At 43.4% G+C, this 17887-nt stretch overlaps 1 protein-coding gene across 1 annotated transcript in view; it reads right to left on the reverse strand.

Moving 5' to 3' along the window:
* LOC306977575 (homeobox protein Mohawk-like) overlaps positions 1 to 17887 on the reverse strand; it is a 36298-nt gene that overhangs the window by 2418 nt on the left and 15993 nt on the right. The window contains exon 5 of the mRNA XM_079575966.1: positions 252 to 285. Within this exon, the coding sequence (XP_079432092.1) occupies positions 252 to 285 (34 nt within the window). The remainder of the gene's footprint in view (positions 1 to 251; positions 286 to 17887) is intronic.

Genomic DNA, 17887 nt, shown 5'->3' on the forward strand with positions numbered 1-17887 from the left:
GCTCAACACAACTGCTGAGCCGCCGCTACAGCGGGAAGGCGCTAGCTTTGGTGAGCTTCACTGGAGTCATGCTCTTTCTCATTTTTCCTTTTGTTTTACCATAAGTTAAGACCTTTGCAAATATTTCCCCACTGATGTCACAACTCATCGATTATAAATGCATAACATAATAAAATGAAAATAACAGGCCGATACTGTGCAGACGGGCTCTCTTTGAAATTCCTATCACATATTTGGAAAAGCCGACTTACTTGTCACACTTACTTGATCCATGGTCTGTGGTTTCTGAAAGAAAAAAGGGAAAAGAATGTTAATTTCTCAAACGTCGATTCCTCCGCGTCCCTCAGAACATGTCGGCTGGAGAAGGTGCGTGTTCCCGTGCAAACATGTGCGTCTCTGCCTTTTCTCCGCGTCAGAGTATTTGTGCGAGCGAAGACGCTGGGTGACGAATCGGACTCAGATGAAAGATGTGCGTTATGACTCATGCGCTCCGTTCGCTAATATTTTGTCGGAAAACAAATGGGGCCCGGCCAGCGCAATCGAAGCCGTCTGAGCGCTCACAAATGACTGAAAGGTTTGGAGTGGGGGAGAGACAGAGACTGATGGCCCAGTTCTTTTCCCTTTTTTTATATATCAAATGGGAGCAATCTCGGTAAGAATTTATGATAAGGCAAACCTACACACTGGAGGGTCATAGATGAGGGTCAATAAGAACAAACTTTAATTTTCCTCCGAGAGTGGGGTTAGCAATTTGGCGTGGTGGTGAACAGACTTTGTTTGTTATTTACTATGTACTGCACCTGCTTTTTGCACCACTTGAGCTATTTTGCAACATTGCCTGTAGAACAGCAATGGACTAAAGCGGGTGTTTTCCTCCACTGCATTCATCGCGGGCTAACTGAAGCTCGTTCATGCTAGCAATGTGGTTGTGCCTTTGGAGCCAGCTCCTACTGTACATTCAGAATAGGACAAAAATAAAAATAGAGAAAGGAAAAGCAGGATGACAAGTGGAGGTCAAAATGACAAAGCCTGTGTTCAATAATGACACGAAGAGGCAAAAAAGTTACAATGGCAAGTCTATGGGAGCCAGGCACTTCCGGAGCCAGCCCCCATTTCCTATTAGGGTTCAGCAGCTAATACTAAGTCCAGTATTCAGGATCTGAGGGGCTCAGAACTGCTCAGAGCAGATCTAATATTGGTTTAAGGGTTCAAAAACATGTGCTTTGTGTTTTTCCCATGACGCAGAAGGAAGTACAGCTCAGAGCGCTTCAACAGTAGAAGAAGAAACACGGAAGAAACAGCCAAAGTGCATGAATGAGGTCAAGTACTGTATTAGTGTGACCGGTGGACTTCTGCGTTGTGTAGTTTGTGCGTACTTATGAATGGGTTACATTAATCCAGATTTAATTTTAATGGAAGACCAACTATACAACATGGTTTAAAGCTGAAAAAAGTGGATTTCGCAAACATCACCTTTAATGCAGCTCACTAAAAAGTTATTGTGGTAAAATGTATGTAAAATGTTTAAACTTCAAGTAAACAGTGGCATCTCTGGCGATGTGGGCCAACTCAGAAAGAAGTTCTGAAGGCCGCATTTGGCCCCTGGGCCGTACTTTGTTCACCCCTGCTATAAAAGCACAAACAAACTCAAATTAATGCTGAACTAAAAATGCTTTACAAATCTGCCTGTTTCTAAAGGTTTACAAACGACTTTATTTATTGATGCCTCCTTGAGCATCTATTCCTAATGAGTTGATTAACTGGTGCTTGTAAATGCTTCATAAAGAGTCCTGCACCTCATATGAAACGCATTATCCGGAATAGCCAGGTCATTAAACATAGAAGCCGGGTGGAGAAAGAGCATGTGCGCCGCGGAGTGTGGGGGTGAGCGATCTCCACCTGCCTAGTGTCTCCTCCTCGTCCAGCTGTAGGTTGAGCCGTGCCCGCCAGCGATGACAAAAGCTTGGCGTTTGGCGAGGCGTCTGGATTTCCCCAACCCCCCCTTGAAACCATCTCCGTGAGCAAGCTAAACAACCCGCTAAGGCCCGCTGAGCTGTTAAGAAGTTCAGTCTGGGCAGCTCCATGACTTCACAGGCCCCGGGACTCACCCAAGATGACTGTTTGAGCCAAAGAAAGTGGGTCTAAGGTACTTTCTGGAAGAATTGTCCCAGCGCAAAAAGTACCAAAGATAAACACAGAAGAAGATTGTATTGCAAGAGAAGTAGAAGTAGTCAGAGTACTGTTTTACCGTTTACATTGAAGGAAGCATAATCACACAAAACTATGCTAGAACTTAGTTTCCAAGTGATGAAATGTGGAATATCAATCCTGAGGAACCAGCCTCAAGAGTAAATGTTGATCAGCCAGTTATACAGTTATACATTTTAACTTCAATTAAGATCTACAACAACAACATATAAGTGATTGCAACATTGCTAACATTGAATATCGCAAAGACGAATATTCCGTGATGAAACTTGGATCGAGCCAGGTTTAAGTTCATGGTCTTATTTTGATCATATACTGTATGGGTTACAAAGGGAATTTATAAACCTTGTTAAGTCAAACACTGGAAAGTTTGACTAAAGTCGAGATGTTGTTGCAAGAGTGTGGTCTCCCAAAAAGGAAATGACCATATCTGGATTCCAGCGCCAACAGAATCGCCCTTTGTGCTACACGTGGATACCGAATCTCTCGATGTTTGTGAATGGGGACACATGCGAAGACTGCGCTGTTGAAATTTCTTAAGGGTAAGATTGAAATCCAGCCCAAAGTCTCCTATAGAACTCGTTGGAAGCGGGTTTGGAGGTGGCCGGGACTGTTTTCAGATGTTCTCTTCGCTAACAGCCAGAGACAAACAGCCAAACTCTCCTGGTCTTCCCCAACGAGACGCAGAACACACAGCGGTATTAGCGCTCTGTTTCGTCACCTCTAAAGCCCTTTCGAAAGCGTTCCAAAGACCTGGATGTGGGCTCACGGCGAGCTGCTCCAAGCTCCTAAAGACTCCAGACGCCTCGCTCTCACTCTCTCCCTGCCTGTGTTGTTTCCCCCGACTGTTCCGATCGGGGTTCGCACAGCCCCGGGCTCAACGTAAGGCTGATTATGACATTTCCTGCACTTTTCTGTAATGGCTATATTCTGCAGAGAGGAGAGGCAGGTTTCACTCTCCCTGACTTTATCGGCTTGGTGCTTTGGTCGGGTTGTGTGTGAGAGCGAGATGAGGACATGATAGCCCGAAACCCAAACCGCAGACGGGATATTTCCGATTTGAATAAGTCCGATCGGTTCCAACAACATCTTTGCCTCTTTTCGCCGTGTTTCCCTCTAGTTTTATCTTGCATTATCGGTGGGACTTTTCACAGGTCATTCGTCCTCCGTGTTCCACTGAAAGGGTTTGTGGCGACACCCGCTGCTCTCGGTGCAAAGTGAATGAGCGCTCTCGGTCCGCCGGGCCAAGAGAAATGGAGAGTTTCCCGTATATGTTTTCAAAAAAGGGTTGGCTTTGTGCAGTCCAAAAGAAGCTGCAGGCTCCACTGAAGCACATGCATATATCAGGAAAATACATTTCATTGTACTCTTTTGTTTGAGGAGCTTTGGGGAGGTCATCGGATGGACAAAAAGAGCCTTTGATTTATTTTGTACACTCCTTATAGAATGTAAACAGAGATGAAGTTTACTTTAGTACTTGAGTGAACTTTTGAGGATCTGTACTTTACTGGAGAATTTTGTTTACGCCTCGACATTTGAACGATGAATGTAGTGTTTTCTGTTTGACTAAATGTCTATAAATATAAAGTCAATTTGCCTATGTGGTCCTAATTAGACAGAGCAACTTTTACTTTTACTGGAGTAATATTTGACCAGTCGTATTTGTACTTTTACTCTTAAAGAGGGGGTATTCTGCTTTTTTCAATCACATAGCACCAGTCTATAGCACACTACAATGATGATGAAACCTTCTGTTGGTCTGTAAATGCAGTAAATTAGAATAACTGCCTTGTATGAAATTGCTCTCTCAAAATGGCTGTAGTGAATGTCTTGAAATAGGCCTCTGTCTCTTTAAGAGCCTCTGACCCTTTCAGACACGCCCCCTCCACACGCTGTCTGTGGCATCAGTGGGGAGGGGGTTCTGCTGAGCTGAGGAGCAGTGGTTGGTTACTCGGCTGGTGACGAAAGCTCGGAGGCGTCTCCAGGAGGTGGGGGCGTTCCTAGGAGGACTCAGGCAAACCTATCCCTAAAATGGCCGCCATCAGAGTTTTTACAGATTACTCAAAAATACGTGAATGTGCCAAGGCAACACTTCATGCATGTTTTTAATGAGGGAGTGACATAATAACATGATGTAAAGCTTGAAAAAGTCCATTTTGCATAATACCCCCCCTTTAAGTACTAGTAACTCACCCCTCATTAAGAGCATGTCTTGTTTTGGCAACAGTAGAGTCCAAAATGTTGCGCAGTGTGCCTTTAAATATATAAACCTTCTACTTCTACTCAACTTTACTACTTTTGACTCGCTCAACCTACGTTCCACAGATAATTGAATCCTATTTTTGGTTTTCAAACGCCACAATCAGTGGTGTCAACAAAACAATGCTGAAACAATACGATGATCTTTTATTCAGTGCCAACAGTTGATTTAAAGCGCGTTTTCGTCCTTTGATCCCGCGCTCTCATTACACCCACATCACTCTGAAGGTTTGAGTCGACTTGAACGCTCCCCGTGGACATAGCGTTAGCTCAGTCCTCAGCTGGAGACGGAGATGTTCACTGCACTGGCATCAAAGACAAACAACGAGAGGATGAAGTGCCTCTCTTGTTGTGAAGTCACTGTGGCCTGTCAGAGCGCAGACTTTCCAAAGAGGCGAAAGTGTTTCCAGCCCGCACATGTGTGTGTGTGTGTGTGTGTGTGTGTGTGTGTGGCTACCACTGTCCAGATGGGCCACCGAGACAATGTTATTAGCACGTGGAGATAATCAACGGATAATGGAGTCAATTATAGCGCCTTCCAAAAGTCTTCAAGACACACTGCTGCCGCGGCGAAAAAAAAAAAAGCTGTGGTATTTCTCTGATTTAGGCGATTCACTGCAGGTGAATAAGGGGAAAAAAGTCCATTAAAAGATATTAGTTTGAATATTTGGCTTTAGATAGAGCCAGGTTTAAGTTAATGTTTGTAAATGTGCTGATTTAAGTTCTGAGGGGAATTTGGATCTCTGAAAAAGCCTTTAATATACTGTAAACACAAGAATGGAAAGTGTGGAGTCTGTACGAGCAGCTAAAGTGGAAATGTCATTGTAAGAGTGTGAAGAAAACCTCATTTCGAGAAAACGGGCCCTAAAGTTTTGTAATGTTTTTGCTGGAATGTCCGGGGACTTTGGCTGGAGTGATTTCAGACAATATACGACGTCGACAAAAGTTAACATCGTAAAAGTTTGAGTTTGGTCTATTTCTATCACATAAGGTAGAAAACTGGCTTAAAATCATTGACCACTCCATAGAATGGATGTTTTCTGCTGCAATATGCAATTAAATGTAGTTCCAAAATCGTCAAAGGTCATTGCACTAATAATTTCAGCCTTTATAAAACTCAGTGTTGAAAATAGTGTTTCGAAATGTTGCGTAACATTTCACCTGCTAAATATCAAGCATTTTTTTCTCACTACAGTTGTTTTTATGGGTGAAATATACTCAACATTCAAACCAATGAATGGAAACAAGGAATAAAGACTAATTTGCCCAACCAAAAACGCCACTTATCTCTATTTATTACAGTAAGTCTGAAGGAAAACTGCATGACAAATGATTCTGACCACCTCCATTAGGGCACCACATGCTGAACCCAAACCCCCGAGCTCCCTTTCGAATGAGAAAATTCCTCGGCGTGTACAAAAACTCCATTTCCAAAGCCCTGTGCCTAAAACATCTCAAAGTCACATTTTTGAAAACACGCCCTGTGCCAAGGACTCTATAAATCAGCCATAAATCACGCGGAGCTTTCATTATTCCTGCTACCGAACACTGCGTCCGCAGCGCTGTTGCCTTTGGGCGTCTCGGACGGCGGGGTTTCACGGACCGCCGACGGGGAAAGACGAGGAGGAGAATGGAGGGTCTTGGCGTTGAAGCTCCAGGGCCAAAAATACGATCTCACTTAACATCGCCACGGGATACCGTTTCACTTGGTCAACTCATATATTTCATCTTCGTTTTCGAGTAATGGAGGTTTATTTCTGAATAAAAGACAGAATTGAGTGAAGCTGAGACAGTTAGGCCTGTAATGTTTTGTGATGTATCGAATCGTGGCTTTGTAACATTGTATTTGTTTGACCACCTTGGATCGCAATACATTTAAATATTACACTTATATCACAATACAAAGCAGAGCTGGGACAAAATATCGGATCGGATTTGGATTGCAATACTTTGTGCTGCAATACCAAGTATCGATACATTTTCAAGTATCCCAATATTTTCAGTACATGTGTTTGGAGGCATTTTTATCCTGCCCTCCTTTGTTTTACAGTAAGAGCACTTTACATATTGTGTGACTGACTGCACTTAAAACTTCACTAAATGTCAAATTGAATTGGGTTTATAAACTTTGGACACATGACAATTTTCTTTTTTAAAAACATTTTAAGGTAAATATATTCTTACAAATCATAATTACTTCAAATTGGCCCCTGAGTGTCGTGATACGTATCGGATCGTGACAAAAGTGGATCGTCCCAGCCCTAATACAAAGGTTATGATTGAGTGACTAAATCTAATGATTATGACTTTGAGAGTGTTCTCCATATCAGTTTGTTGTGGATTGATATAAACTTTGAAGAGAAGTGTGAAGGCTGGTATTACAACTGAGCCCTTTTCATGTCTCATCAGAGTGACCCTCTTTCCAGTTTAAGCCTATGGACCGTCCAGTATATCTCAAGCAAATACGTCTATATTCAAACCTTTTCATTTGGATCATCACTGACACTGATCAGATTTTTCTAAACTTCAGACACGTACCCCTTGAGTTATTCTGCATATCCCTATAGTACCCGATCCGTATTACAGTCTGGGAACCACTAACTACTGGAGTAATAAAAACAAACCTAACACTAATCATTTCTTTCATGTAAGAAATATCTGTTGTGGCCGCCATTTTGAATGCAGAATCATTTAAACGCTGTGGAACTGTCTAATTTCAGACACAAACCATGTCAATTACACAGCACATAAACTAGTCTGGTCTTTTGTATATTTGCTACAAGGTCTATGTACGACTAATACTTTGTTAGTTTGTGGGTATTCTGTAAACTAAAGCAGACCAAAAAAAATAAATAAATAAATAAATAAAAGAAAATATTGCCAACATGGATGGTGCTGTGGGGTAATGAAGGCCAAAGACGGAAAGTGACAATGAGCATGTTCTGACAAATTACAGGGAGTTAGATCCACCTGTGAAACGGCGTGCACCAGAGCGGCTCGCTGCCATCATTACCATCTGGAGCTGTTGTTAGCAACATGCAACTGTAAACAAGGCCGGCCCCCGCTCTCTCCAACCAAAGGCCTGGGTCGAATTAAGGCAAAGAAAAGCACAAACAAAAGCATTTATGAGCTGGCTGCCGAGCACAATCATTTACATTATGAAGGATAAATGTTGTGGTACGAAAACCTGTTTATGATATGACTCTGACGGCTCCGAGTGATCAGCTCCATGTTTAGTCCAACGTGCATGTCTGGAGGGAGGGCTGCGCTGTCTGCTCCGTTCCAAAGATCAAAAATACATTTCACAGACCTCTGACCTCATTAAGGCACTTTGTTTCGACAAGTTTAAAAGATGACTCAGAGGTGGGTTTAGGAAGGATGAAGGATAGCAAGAGGACAAATCTTCCTTTGGGGTCAAAAACGTTCTTCTAAACCTGTAGAAACAAACTGTACAATATGAGGAAAAAGTGGCAATATTCAAAAAACTAGTATGATAAGGATGTCGTCGTATTGTTTTTTTTCTTTATAGAATATAGTGTCAAACCAAGACCAGAGTCAAAGCCAAGCAAACGTGGAAGTAAATTAGCATAAATGATGGCTAGAACAAACCATTTTCCCCATATGTTTTTGTTCTAGGCTGTGAGCACAAATGTGTAAATCTCAAGTCAGATGGAAGACCTCAGTGCGATAACAATACTTCATACAGAATGGTTCGCCAGACTCCACAAACGTTGACCATGAATCACCTAATAGCTTCTCGGATTTCTACCAAAGCAGAGGCAGTACCGAAAAATGACTCCAAAGTTTACCGTCAGCAGGTGAATCATTGCGCTGAAGAGGACAAAATACCGTGCTATTCTGCAGAAACGGTCATTGTCATCCGCTTCAAAATGGTGGACGCGCACGCAACCGGCCAGTCTGAGCCTTTTCTGAGCCATTTTCTTCCAATCTTTAGTTTGACCGCGGCCCAAGCTAAAGTTTAGGGTTGAGAGCGTAAAAGCGTTCACTCGCCACTCGGCTTGGCCCGCCGTACCCGATTGATCGTGTCATATTTTTTCGTTTTTTTTTTTGAAGCAGTGGCAGGTCTGTAAACGAAAGCCAGAGCCGCCTTTGGCATCGCCGCCTTGTCCGCGCGCTGCCAGCTTTCGGATCGCCCTCGCCGGCGCTCTCTCTCGGGTGGTGAAACGCTCCGAGGTCCCGTATAACTTAAAAAACTGTCAATTCGAGTCTGTTCGCCAAAGACATCATCCGCGGTGTGAACTTAATGCTTTCTCCATTCGCACTGACAACGCTTTTAGCAATGCGACACCGGAGGAGGGGAAAGAAGAGCACTACTTATATTTAAAAATGTATTTGTCTTGATTATGTCATTTACTTTCTAGCACTTTCCAAAACAAACATGTCAAGTTTTGAAGGGAAAAAAAGCAATAAAGTTCCCCAAAACATCACATAGGCCTAAAGAAATGAGAGGATTTGACGCATCCTTTTCCAAATTAGACATATTACTTTTCAGGGCAACACATTTAATCACAAATCTAAATCCCTATTGGGTTGGTTCCAATATAAATGATATATGTTCTATTAAATGTAAACAAAAATCTGTTTTCTTTTGCTTTTTTTTAAGACCTAGAAAATACAAAATCAGATACAAAACAGGAAAAAAATGGAAGAAAATCATAAGGAACAGCTTATGAGCTAAAGGCATTTGAGACCTTCAAATGTATTTTTCTGGAACACTGAAGAGGCACCAAGAGCCCCCCAGCGGAGGCGTCACAAGGGACAAACAAGGAGGTATCTGGGAAAGACTCGCAGCTAAGCCACACAAGCCTCTTTCCCTACTATTGTTCCGACTAGTGTTCGTTCACTGAAGAATAAGACAGATTTTATCCGCCTGCTAGGCTCTTCCCAGGAGATGGTGAGAGTTGTGGCGCGGAGGGAGCTGTGCAGGAGGAACTGACCAGTGCAGGACACCATGCTCTGAAACAGGGACAAACTCAGGAGGTGCTGCACCGTTTCAGAGGATCACTAAAGGCAGTGCTCACTTCCTTGTAATCATGACTAAAACTGAACTATTTGAAAATAGTCAATGAGTTTCAGTCTCAACCATACGCTGAATGTCTCTCCCTGCTCTCCAGAACCTTTATCTGCAGCATCTCGTCGATTGAACGTGTCTGCCAAATATGAATTAAACCTCACTGACATTGTCAACGTAATTGGTCAAAACAATTTCAGTCGAGCAACAGTGACGTCTGCGATCTTAATGAGCCACTTTTCTAAACAGCACATCTTTATTATTGACCGAGCCAGACAGATCGCGACAGAACCGCGGCTGTTTTGTCTCGAACACAGCCGAGCGTCAGAGCTTCCACTCAGCTGGATGGGGGGATAATAACAGTGTGTGTGGAAGTGCCAGCTTGTCCTTGTGTTTACGAGCATCGGTAAACAGAGAGAGAGAGAGTGAGAAAGAGAAAGAGAGAGAGTGTAATCAGGGCTCTCCTTAAATCTGCCAAAATGAGGGAAGCGTCTCGGTGCGGACGGGTGTCGCAAACAAGCTAAAAAAGACCCAACATCATCATTACCCCAGCAGCAGATTAGGCTGTGGGACTGGAGATGAGATGGAGTGACTCATCGCGGACTGGAAGCAGAGGTTAAGGGGAGAGTTGAGCTTAACGACGTAAGTTACAATCTGGCCAACAGACAGAATTATCCTGCGTTTATGGGCTCTGACCAAAGATCGAGCGTTGTTTAGGGAATGGAGAGCATGGAGACATCAGCGTCAGGCAAGATACGTATCGTGGACGGGTACATTTAGCGATTTCCTGATCCTGATCTGAAGTTGTCAAAATGTCATAAATTAAAAAGTTTGGTAAAGGCTGGGCTTGTTTTTTTTCTTTTTTTTCTATTCCGTTGCATCAAAACAAAGATGTTACGGGAGAAAACTAGCCCAAAATGTCAGTCTCGAAATTGACCACAACATGTAAAATATGTGTTTCCAATTATTCTCAATTATTCTATTTTCTGGCGTTTGGAGAATAGGGCAGATTTCCCATAAACATCAGAGAAAAGGGGATACTGGGGGAGACTTGTGCGAAGTAAAGACACTAAATTGACCAAGTAAATCTCGAGACATCTTCTCCAACTCTTCACAACGGGTGAATACAATCTTCCCACGGCTGCATCAGGTCGTGAACATCCTGGATGACTGAGGTTTATCCGAGGTTGGGCCGCACAGTCATTAAGTGAGATCAATAACATGATCTCCTGCGATATTTATGACAAAATGAAGCAAGGCTCGTAATTTGGGAAGTTCTTGCTTGGTGAAAGCTTGAAATGTGAGCGCGCCATCTGCAATTTTAGGACAAATAACACAAGGATCCCTGAGGCTCTTTGCACGTGGGATGCTAAACTGTATTTCGCATTGGAGTGCACAAACTAGGAGATAATGGTACTTGGAGAAAGGCATCTATTAATGCAGTGGTTTCCTGTGTTAGTTCAGCAGTTACTTTCACTCACCCTCTCTCTTCCTTGATTCATATCTTGGCAATCTTCTCACGAAAGTTTGAATTGCAATTTGATCGTTTTCCAACACGGTTCATCCCTGACATGGAGGATGACTCTTTTCTTGGCCTATCTATTTATTTCCTGAAATGAGACGCTTGCTGTATGAGTAACATTGATGGAACCAACATATGAAAAATCAGCTCTCCACTGGGAGCTGGTACGGCTTGCATTGTCTTGGTCAACTTCTCTTCATTCACATATTTCCGTATTTGGAATCCTCTGAAGATTTTCCAAATTTGGTAATGACTTCTGGCTGCGTAAACTGTGTGTGGAAGGGCCCATTTTGGTTTTATACGGGTGACATCACAGCACATTGTCTATGGCTCTTGTCTGCGGTGCACATTAGAGAAAACGACACCGGCCACAAGTAAACATTATTCAAATTTGTAAGTGTTTTCCTCTGCCCGCGTGTATCCTTTTTAGGGGCGCTGAAGGCCAAATGATATGTTTGCACTCTGCTCGCTGCATAATTATGTTACAATTCTTCACAGTGGTAGGTTTGAACAGGCCCGGGACGCTCCGAGTGGAACTGACCTCACCTCACTTCTCTCACTGAGGCCATGTATCGGTCCCGTGGGAACAGCCTCTGTCTTTGGGGACAGATAAGCACGGACAAAGTTATTCAAAACGCCGAGGCTGCAACAAAAAACGTCTCAAATCAGCGCTCTCGCCGCAACAGTGGAGCGATCTCTGTGTCTGCATAGGTTTCCTCTACCGCAGAAAACATGTAAAATAGGGTACACTCCAGGCCAGGAGATTCTGAATCTCTGGACTTTTCCTGGACAGATACATAAAATAAACTCAACGACGCCTTTCTGTTTTCTGCATGGAAACTGCATGCTCTTCCTTTGTCTAATGGGTTCCAGTTTCCAGTTTCCCCAACCAACCCAAAACATGCACAATAATCCCACTGCCCACAGCTCCTGACAGGTTTCTGTGAGGAACTGCTTCTTCTACTGCTATGACTACTACTTTGCAAACATGCCAGCAACAGCAAACAGGCTCTTAATGCTCAGCTAGACACCAACAATGCTATTTATGCTGCAAGTAAACAAAACAAAGCCTTGAGGAGAGAGCCTAATGTATTCAAACATCATGTTTGCCAGGGACAGGCAGAAACTGCAGCACATTGTGCGAGCTGTTGAGAAGGTGATCCCATCTCTCCAAGTCCCACACGCCTCCAGAGCTCGGGGGCATGCAGATCGGGTCACAGAGGACACATCTCACCCTGGACAGAAACGTTTGACCCTCTCCCCTCAGGCAGCAGGCCATGGTCCATCCACACCAGAACCTACTGCCACAAAAACATGTTTTCCTCTCTGCCATCAGACCCATGAACACTAAAAACCTGTTAGCTGCTATTTGCATTGTTACATTTGAACTACGTGATTATTCACCTCACATCTGCCACTTTGTCACGCTGCTGTTTGTCAGGACATGTATATTGTGTATATGCAGAAGTTAGATAATTTTACTATATTGTTTATTTTCTATCCTATTTTGTTGCATGCCCTTATAAGACTTGTTATTTATTGGACAAGTGTGGTTTAATGTACCCTCAGTTCCGTCATCATTGCTATGACAGTGACTGTGTCCTGAAGAGTCATGATTTAGAAGAGATCCCTTTAAGAGGCCTCATTACTCCACGCTGCCGCGCGTCTATGTTAAGAAGTGCATATAAACAGTCCGCACTGATGTTTGTCTGTTCACACTTGTCCAGTGTCTGGCCGTCCTCTCTTTAGCGGTCACGAGCCAACTTCCCATCGCCCAATAAGCCCTTTTCTTCCCCATTCTCTTCCTCTCTCACACGGCCACCTTTCCATTCGCCTGCACCGCACTTTAATGCCAGGATTAGACTTTCCCTTTGCCAACTTCCATTTGTTCCCATGTTGCACACGCCCAGAGCCTTTATAGAAATTGCAGATATCCACGGGGGAAAGCAGTTACTCGGCTATTGTTGTCCAAAATGGCTCACGCACCGGGCTAATCACTCAAAGTTCATCCACACGTAATGAATGGGTTTAAAAGTATCAGGATTTTGGAAGGGTGTAGCGAACGTCTAGACTTAAGAGCAATTTGGACGCAGTGGAAGTGGAACTGTTCAAAAACTTGAATAAAATGGAAAAAATCTAAATCTATATGTATACAGTATATATCCTCACTACTCCACATTGTAAAGAAACAGTTAGCATCTATCCAGTGCATTGAAGGATGAGTGTTGAAACATTTTTAATATATATTTATATAAAGCAAATTTCAGCCTTAACTAGTTGACGAACTTAATAGAACCCTGTATAAACATGACCCAAAGTTGACAAAGGATCTCAAGCCATTATCAGTGCTGGCTTGTTTTAATATTTAGGATGTTTCGCCTCTCACTTCATCAAGATTTAGTCAAATAATGCATTTAGTCGACAACTTTACATTTATATAAAGATGATCAGATTTGATAAAGGTTCACAGCTTCATGAAGCTTCTCCCAAATGATAAGGGACCAGATTTGTTCCTTGGGCACTGAATTTGAACTAAAAATAGAACATTTTGTCTTCGCTTCAGCCATCATGACCTACTTTTAATTTAGTTTTGATCGATTTTGATCTGTTTTGATAATTATTCTATGTACACTTCTACTGTTCGTGTTAAAAGGAGAGGTGGGGTAAGGCTACATAGTGACCTCGAACGCCTGCGATGTGCAGAACTATATTCTATCAAGTCAGTTTATTTCATTAAGAGTGTAATCAGGCTTTATTGAGAGGAATGTGGTGTGAAAGGCAGGCAGAGGACAGATATAGCCCAGACCCGTTTTGTGTAGTAGGACCCATTCATTAGGCTTGTTCGGGAGAAATGGAGCGTGCGGTACAAGTCCATTCATTTGATGTGCGTTCCGCCTGTGGTTCCGCACTGTTCCGCAGACCCTAAAACCGAGCCAGGCCAAATACCCCGAGACCAAACTAATGTGCTCATCGCTATCTTTGAACAGATAAATACACGGTACCGCTGCTTCTAAACGGCAAACCGCGACGTGGCTCCATCTCAAAACAATGTCCTGTCCCGGCAACCCCTGTATTACGCTATCTGGTGGAGCGTCGAGACTAGACAGAGGAGGGAAACTTTTCACCACAAACAAAGGAGACGTATGAGGTAAAGCACTGATAGAGAGCGGAGAGTGAACAAGGAAACCCCTCTATCTAGTCTACATTGATGAACTGTAAGAGATTGTGGTGTGGATAATCAATTCTAGTTTTGCTTTCGCCGAAGGGATGTATCAAACTCATTTTCCATGATTGCGTAAATAACGGATCAACGTTTTCTTGAACATTAACAAAATGTCATTTGGTGGCCCGAGATTTGATCATATATATATCTTTTTCTGTATCCCCACCGCTTTAGTTTTAAGACCGGCGAACGTGACTCAATAGAATCACTCCATTTGGACTATAGGAACGATCTTTCTTTTCCCATCGGTATCGCCTCAAAAATCTCCATTTGGAACGAGCCTCTCCTGTACTTCTACTCAGGGGCTGATTCCCCGAGCCTTTCGCGAAGCCCCGAGTGTGGAAAGACACCATCACCGCTCCCATTTCTGGATTTGCGACTGGATACAGAGATTGCATTCATCAAACTTTTGGGAGTGTCTCGCTCGCATTGTCTTTCCCCCCTCATTGCTCCGGTGCATTGCCTGGCCCCTGAACTGGATACTGCTAAGACTTTCCAAGATGGCTGGTGTATAAATCATCGCAGCAGGTTTTTTTCTCTTTTGGACGCGGAACGACAAGGACATGAGTAAAGTCGCGGAAATCCAGCCATCTCGCAAGCCGTGATAGACATCTAACATTATGGCAACCGACTTTAAGATTTGTCTTCGCTTTTTTTTTTTCACATCAAGACAAGGAAGCTAAACATTGGCGCCTTTTTTTCCACATTACAATCACCTCTCCGGGACCTGCCTGACTTTGACCGGCTTTGAAACGGCCCTTAGGATCTCAGCAGCTGCCGTCGAAAACGCTCTTGTTTTGCTTGAACCCGATTCTGAGAAAACGATGTGTTAAACATGGCCCTCTCGAGAAATAAGTCACTCGCTGTTAAGTCAAAAAAAAAAAAAAGATGTCAGTGACTTCAGGTCCACGCGCGGCCAAAAACAGCAGATAGAGAGTCATGAAATGTAGTAACGGGCAAATATTTGGGCAAAGTGGACACATAAATTGCGTTCGAAATGACTTTTGGGGGAGAAGCAGAGAATGAAAGTGACTCAAATATTTACAAGGCGGTTTTGATCCGCGGATTTTCAGAGGCCTGTAAAAAAAAAGAAATCCAATCACTGGAGACCGACTTCTGGTTTACAGACCACCTTTCACACACGCTGCGCTATTTAGGCTTCTTGTTTTCCAATGGGTTGAATGATCTCCCTAAATAGAGCAGAATGAGGAGGACGACTGTTAATGTGCATGACTGTAAGAGTTTCATGGTGGAGTGGTGAACACACTTTGAGAGCGGAGCACTTCAGGAGCGATTCACTGTTGGATTATGGGCTTTAAAAATATGGACAGTGTCGAATCAATTTTGCGTTTGTCTCCTTTAATCGGTCTGGAGAACTAGAAGCGTTATTTATATTGCATTAATGACGGGTTTGCAGAGGGACGATATCAAACAAAAAAGTACTGCCTGTTTTCCCTTAAGAAATACTTGGGGCAAGTTCGTAGGAGACGAGAGAGCAACCCAATAAGTTCATTAACAGGAAATTTCTGCTCACTGCCTAAGTTCATTATTTAGGAACAACTTTTCGGTGCTATGCCGGTGAGCAAAATCCAGAAAGTCTTTGTCCGATTATGGTACTAAAGCTAAACTAATTCCTTTTGCAAGTGATGAAAATGAGTGTTTGCCTTGGGGTATAGGCTGCCAACCTCGGCTTCTGAAATCGCACTCCTAATTCCAACAGTTTCAAGAAAGAGAGTTGAAACCCCAAGTCCAATCTCTATGAAGTTCACTTACTAACAGGTTCTATCCCTGCTCTTATTCATCTGGGTCTAAAATAATGAGGCTAAGTCAGAAAAGCACATTCTAAGTAGTGTGGTTGAAAGCACTCAGACCTTGCCCCCAAAACGCTGCCACTTATTTGGTCCACGATGATGTATAGGACTTTCGACGGGCTCAGAGTCTGGTGCGGAGCGTGGAGCACATCCCCGCGCCAGATTCCTGCCATTTAATATCCCATTAAAGGCTAATTTGGCGCGGCCCTCTGGCGTGTGCGATGGAACTGCGCCGTTCTCCTGTTCGGTGAAATTCCCCGCGGGCCTGGGGGCTGGTGGAGGTGTTTGGACTGGACGCGGCTGCATGTGGATATGAATACATTTGTGTGAAGTTTCCATCGGAGTAAATCGACTCCCTCCATCTCCTGCCACGTCTCACTGCCCTCTGTGGTCCCCGATAAGGGGGACAGGCGGCCAATAGACACACCGCCAGCTGGAGCACAATGGGCCTATAAGGAATAATTACGAGCATAAAGGAAGCCTATAGCTGGGATTTAGTTTTAATGGCATTACAATGGGGCTGGAATGGATTTATTACATAAGTCACTATATAAAATACACATTTATGAAAGGTCTTTGTACAGGGCAGAGGATATCAGGAAAAGGGGAGAGACCTGGGAGAGATGGGGTAGAGCAGGGGTCCCCAACAAAATCAACTCGAGGTCCGGAAACTTTTCTTTCGTAACTTTCGACATATGTCCAGGGTCCGCACATACGCAGTCATCACTCTTGATAATGTTAAAACATGAGCACTGGTTGTATACTTACATTTTATTTCACTGTTATTCAAATTGTTTCGATAATTTTTTAATTCAGCCTGAGAAATTAATTATATTGAGAGGATGAAATGGCTTTGGGGTCCGGACTAAAGCCTCTCGAGGTCCGGATCTGGACACAGGTCCACCAGTCGGAGACCCCTGGGCTAGAGCTAAGACACTTACATTTTTTAGGGAAAACATTTCATATTGTTTGAAAAGAGTGAATTCATATTGTTACGGGGGAATCTTTGGACAAGGCCTGATCAGACGTTATGAATCTGCCTAAATGTCCAAGGACCTCCACAGTTTTACTTAATAGCAGAGCTGAGTTTATAGTGAAATCAATACTGACTAATCCAACATCTGATCTACGTAAATCCGTTGTACAATTGTATAATGACAATAACAGTTCTTCTTCTTCTTCATGTCTCACTGCGTGGGCAGGAATGAATGACAATTGTAGATGAAAATGTAATGTCGGAGTTGTTACTGGACACTTCAATCAATCAACTCAAACTTCAACCCTAAAAAAAAGGCTAAATATGTAAAAAGAGAGAATGATTTCCAGGCTGACATGTCCCTAAGGAAATGAAGTCAACCTGTGTCCATAACCACTGGATTACAGGACAAATGCGCTTTTTATTGGAGCTCTTTGCGTTCGCTTTGGCGCCAGCTCAGAGATGGACGAGATCGGAGCGGCAGGGCAGGTGTTACTTCCCATGAGTCAACGGCGCTGTGGAGAACTTCCCACATGTGGACGTAACGCAGTAACACTTGTGAGAAAGATCCCGAGAAATCCAAGAGCGAATCCGCCATGAAGCGCTGAGATGAAATTGTTAAGAGCGGATTAGAAACGCAAGGGCAGGCCAGGTACATGAATCCTGCCCTGTTCAGTTGGAGCAGGCTATGGTTTTAGGCCAGTTTGTTTGTCTTAACATCTGGAAGCAAAGAAATAGGCTTTTCTACACAATAAAGGGTTTTAACATTTCATTCAAATTGATGTCTCTAACTTAAACAGTGCTTGAAGTGGGAGTAACAAGTCTCTCCTGGTCCATCCGTCTCCGTTTCCCTCGC

Source organism: Gobius niger (genome assembly GCF_951799975.1).
Source record: "Gobius niger genome assembly, chromosome: 18".
Lineage (NCBI taxonomy): Eukaryota > Metazoa > Chordata > Actinopteri > Gobiiformes > Gobiidae > Gobius > Gobius niger.